The 5,343-nt window shown below is 43.1% G+C and overlaps 1 protein-coding gene across 1 annotated transcript; it reads right to left on the reverse strand.

The window, feature by feature from the left end:
• Positions 1–640: 640 nt before the first annotated feature.
• Positions 641–2,313, reverse strand: LOC103148620 (apelin receptor B-like). Its single transcript, XM_007567470.2, has one exon. The coding sequence runs from the start codon at positions 2,225–2,227 to the stop codon at positions 1,157–1,159; it is 1,071 nt and encodes a 356-aa protein (XP_007567532.1). The 5' UTR covers positions 2,228–2,313; the 3' UTR covers positions 641–1,156.
• Positions 2,314–5,343: the final 3,030 nt, after the last annotated feature.

The following is a 5,343-nucleotide window of genomic DNA, read 5'->3' on the forward strand; positions in this document are numbered from 1 at the left end:
TCATTCGAGGAATGCATTTTGGTAATTATCACTTCAGATTTTTACATTGTTTGGGAGACTACCAAATACTCCTGTGGCTGATCCGTTTTAGAAACGTTTGTCCTCACTGGATTGTTTGTGCGAGTGAGTTGTTAGAGGAGAGGGAAACAGAAGTTGAGGGTGCATTTCCTGCAGACATGTGCTTTGATTTCAGCTCTCCCAAACACAATAGGAGGGGAGACGGCCTTCTCCCAGCAATGCCTCAACAGGAAGAAGCATATTTACCGGACAGGAGAAAATACATTCCAGTAAGACTTAGCAAGCCACCAGAGGGAACAGAGTGACACCAGAGAGAGTGTTTGTTTCTTCAGAGCACCTTTTCTTTTAATACAAATCAAAAATAATGTATTTACAAAATTCTTTCATGTTGTTGTCAGGAGGAAATTCAGAGACATTCACCATCCACACACACAAGCACACAACACATAACCTCACACTGAGATGACTGTCAAAGTAGTCACCTTTTAATTGGACCTTTCACCAACCTGAAACCATTTGTCAGCTGCCATCTGTTTGTCTGTCTGGTCTGTCTGCAAGCAGCCAGATCCCCTAACACTCTCCCCCCCCACCCCCCCTCTCTCTCTCTCTCTCTCTCTCTCTCTCTCTCTCTCTCTCTCTCTCACACACACACACACACGCAAATTTACAATTTACAACATCTTATCTGACTCCAACACCTTCGCTCCAGACTGGCACTCCCTTCCTACATGCTCACTTGGAGACGTAACGTAGCCAGACATGGGGACGATACCACCGGCTGATCCGGTGGAGATCACTCCTCAAGTGCTCACTAACGACAATAAGAACAGCGGCGGTCGAGTCCAGTTCAAAAAGTCCACACAAGAACAAAGAGAAATTCATGAGCATTCCAGGATTTTCCTCAAATAACACAGTTTCATGCATTTTTCCTTGTTGTTCAGTTTCACTGGCCTGCCACTTGAAGAGAGTCTGGAGTTTCTGTGTGATTCAATCCCCCCAAACAACAACATTCACTCCTCTTTAGTCCACACAGTCAGTGGCCTGGAGGGTGGGGGCCTACTGGGCAAAGGTGACACCCTGAAACCGATTGCAGATGATGCTGCAAAGTTTTGTCTTTCAACCTCTTCCCCCGCTGTGGTCACACCTTTGTGGCCAGTGACTGAGCCTCTGTCTTCTGCGAGGACATGGAGCTGTTTGGACTGGCATGCAGGAATTTCTTCAGGTTAAGGAGGCACAGGCACTGAGATCTGAAGCGCAGGTCAAAGAAGGCATAGAGGAAGGGGTTGAGGCAGCTGTTGACGTAGGCCAGGCAGGTAGCGTAGGGGTGAGCCAGCAGCAGGAAGCGCAGGAAGTCGCAGGTGGCAGGGACCAAGTCTACGTACGACAAGGCATCAGCGGTCTTCACAAGGTGGAAGGGCAGCCAGCAGACAGCAAACACCACCACCAGGGTGGTGATGATCTTCAGCAGTCTCCTTTTACGCTGATCCTCCTTACGCAGGGTGTTGAAGTGGCGGGTGACGGTGCAGCCGATGAAGCAATAGCACACCATCATCGCCAGGAAGGGGAGGAGAAAGCCAAGAGCAGAGGAGGAGATGCTGAGACCAGCGATCCACAGGTTCTCCTCCTCCTTAACGGTCACCACCAGGCTGAAGTCCATGGCACAAGATGTTCGGTTGGTTTGCTGATCGTACTTGGTGGTGCGAAACAGAAGAGTGGGGGAAGCCAGCAGGCCAGACAGCACCCAGATGACAGCGAGCGAGGCTCGAATGTGTCGACGGGTGAGCAGCTGGGAGCTGGACAGGGAGTGGACGATGGCCAGATACCGGTCGAAGCTCATGCAGGTGAGGCAGAAGACGCTGGCGTACATGTTGAGAAGCACCACGTAGCTGCTTATCTTGCACAGAGCCACTCCAAAGGGCCAGTGGTAGCCCATGGCGGTATAAACGGCCCAGAGGGGCAGAGTGACCACGAAGGTGAGGTCTGCCAGTGCCAGGTTGCCAATGTAGACGTCAGCAGCTCGATGCTTGCCCTGAGCCCTCCACACAGTGAAGATGACGATCCCGTTCCCTGAGAGGCCAAGGATGAAGATGAGCATGTAGAGAACCGGGATGACGGAGTACGACGGCGCCCACTCTGAATAGTCGCACATAGTGGAGTTCTCTGTCTCCTCGTAGTCGTAGTAGTCATAAGAAGCCGTAGTGAAATCCATTTTCTTCTTTTCTTTGACTTAATTTGAAGAAGAAAAAAAATATTTGTGTAAGGCAGATAGATCCACTGGAGCTGAGACACTGTGAAGTCTGTTGCTGTGTGTGAAATCTACATACCCTTATATACACACCCCCATCCGGGTCGCACCCTCCCACAACTCCTCCCCTCACGCCGATCTTTCCCTCTCAGCACTCAGTTCCCCCATGCATATGTCTCTCCATTCATTTCATTAGTAACTTTACTGGAAAACACACTATTAAGTCACTTTAAAACTTTAAAAATACATTTTGGGTTTTTAATTTGCATTTGAAAAATTACTCCCCAGTGCTGTGCTTGCATAGGAATTCGAAATGACAAAAATGTAAACTCTCTGGGTCCATCTTAAAACATATTTCTGTCATTTGTGAAACTGAGAGCTAATAGGACATGTCTGGACAGCAGGCAGATAGTAAAGCCTGCACAGGTTTCATAAAGAACAGACATTTTAATATCAATAGGGGGCTGTTTTGTTACTGGAGCACCCTCATTTACCAGATGAAAAGGAAAACTGTCGGCATTTCTTTGCCTGTCCTGTTTCCCCTGCACATGTCGAAACATGCTAAAGAACAAAAATGAGAAAAAAGATGCGACTTTAATAGATATCATGTCCTCTTTTGATCACCTCCTAATGAAAATACTAAATAAGTTTGACACAGCTTTGGTCATAGATGTATTTGTGCTTTCAGTTTAGAACTTATTAAAATATTTTTTTTCTGCAGGTCTGCTAAAATAGATAAAAAAATAACCAAATACTAAATATTCTCCTATTATACAAAAAACTATCATGTAAAAACCTTGAAAAAAATTATGCAGAAACTTACACGATTTGAAATATATAGTTTTTGTTGCTTTATGGACTAAAATACTGTTTCTCTTGTCTGGCTTGTTCAAATCACTGAAACTGCTGCATTTTAAAAACATTTTTTAACCTTGTCTGGATAGATTAAAAGAGGGTGTGAACTACTACTATTTCTACTTAACCCTATAAGAAAACGTGGTAAAGCACAACATAATGTGTATTTTTTTATTTCTGGTATCAGATACAAAAAAATAAATAAATTTAATAAATAACCAAAACACAAACCCCTGGAAAGATGGATTTCTCTCTTACCAAGCTAAAATCTGAATTTTATTGTTCCACACTTGGCCCTCAAAAATTAGTACGACTTTAAAAATTACCTAGATTTTTTTTTTAGATGCCATTAGTTTTATTTCAGATTGTTTTTTATCTGTAATTTCTAAACCAAACAACCTGTGTTGCTCTATATTGAGGATGCTGAGAATCATGAACCGTTCTTCTCTCAGGCTAATTCAGACACAACTATCAGGCAGCACAACTGAGTCATTCTGTAAACAATGCCAGTGGGTGAGTGATTTAGAAGATAGCAGGATATTTGTATCCTGAGGAAGAACAGTTTATTAAGGAGAGAGGAAAAACTCCTGTTTGAGTCTGCTAATCAACAGCAGGATATCTGAGCTCCACACTGCTAGCAGCATAGCGACAAACACTGTTTTGATTAGGAAATTATGAAAACATGAAAACCTGACTCGAAGAGAATTGCAAAGTGCAAAGTTAAACAATGTAGCATTGATTGTTTTCTGTATGAGTTTTATTAAATCAATCTATGAATTCTTTGATTAGCTGATAGCTTGAGTGGAGCTGCTAGCATGCAGTCATTAGCTTTACTCAAATGTAAACCAGATTCTCCAAATTTCTTTCTGCCCACTGCATGTAGGACAGTAATAGTGTTTTCTTTATGACAGAAGTTGAAATATGGATCTGGGAATAAAGTAAAAAAAAAAAAAAAAAAAAGATAACATAAGAATTTTTCTGGTAAACCAGTGGGTTTAGCTGTTTTGTTACAAAGCTTAATGTTAGCATAACAAGACTGAGGAATGATGGATGACCTGAGGAGCTGGATCCTTATCCCACCTTATCTACAGGTAATTAGCATGGTGGGAAATTAGCATAAAGCTAGTTAGAAATTAAGTTTATGCTAATAACCAAAACACAAACCCACGGAGCTGGTCTTCTCTCTTATCAAGCTGATAAAATTTATGCTAATTTCTAACAAGCACAAAGCTAGTTACATTCTTTATTGACATTAGTTCTGTAATGTCAATAAAGATCTTTCTATTAATCATTAAGAAAGGTTGCACACAACACTCATCAAAATTGGTACTACTCTACCTTAAAATGCAAAGAAATCTTATTTTTCATAAAGCAGCATATGCATTTGAGTTTTCTAGATTCATTGCTGTTTAATGAGGGGGAAAAAAACACCTTTTATCTTTGTTAACAGTAGTTTCTCAGTTTTATTTTCTGGTCCAGATGGGACTTCTCAAGTCTTCAGCATGCCACATCTCTCAGCGGAGCGGCAACAGTGGCGCCGGGGAACCGACCTTTAGACACAACTACTGTATCACTCAACAATCTTCCCAAGCCATCCCCCCTCTTCCCTCCACCCATCATCCTACTCCTTCTGGCTCTCCTTAGTCATCCTCCTTTTTCCTCCAATTATGAAGATGAGGATTTATTCCTGTCGCCTCTGCTTTCACCAACGTCACTTACTCCCAGACAGCTGTTGTTGTTGCCTGTTCCTGTGATTTGGGCAATGTGAAATCAAATTATTTTTTTCAGTGGCTCCATCCGGACAGCAGAAGATGTCTCAGGGCGCTTTGGCAAAACCGGATGAAAGCAGACCGAAGTGGATCACAGCAGGCTTCCTATCTGTTCTCTGGTGCGACAGGGGCCTGTTTTTAGCTCCCGTCTTTGATGGGGAAATAAAGCACAAGTGCCCTGATGATTAATCCATCTATAAACTTTTTTCCCCCACAGTCTGCTCATTAGAGCTACTGTACATAAATGCACTAAGGTTTAAGTGATGTTGAAAGGCTACTTGTGCAAGAAGAGGAACATATTTGCTCTGCAAGAGTGACAAGTCCCAGTTGGACAAAGCTGGTGTTGTTTTGCAGAGCGGCCGTCCACCAAGTCGCCCAGCATGCCACCAACTCTGCTTCCACAGCATTCAGCTCTTGTTTTCTCTCCTAATTACCCACCTGTGTGTCATATCAATT

The sequence above is a fragment of the Poecilia formosa genome, unplaced genomic scaffold (genome assembly GCF_000485575.1).
Source record: "Poecilia formosa unplaced genomic scaffold, Poecilia_formosa-5.1.2 Scaffold6, whole genome shotgun sequence".
NCBI lineage: Eukaryota > Metazoa > Chordata > Actinopteri > Cyprinodontiformes > Poeciliidae > Poecilia > Poecilia formosa.

Excerpts from the sequence above, each read along its gene's own strand:
- LOC103148620 (XM_007567470.2), bottom strand. The coding sequence starts at position 2,227 with ATGGATTTCACTACGGCTTCTTATGACTACTACGACTACGAGGAGACA.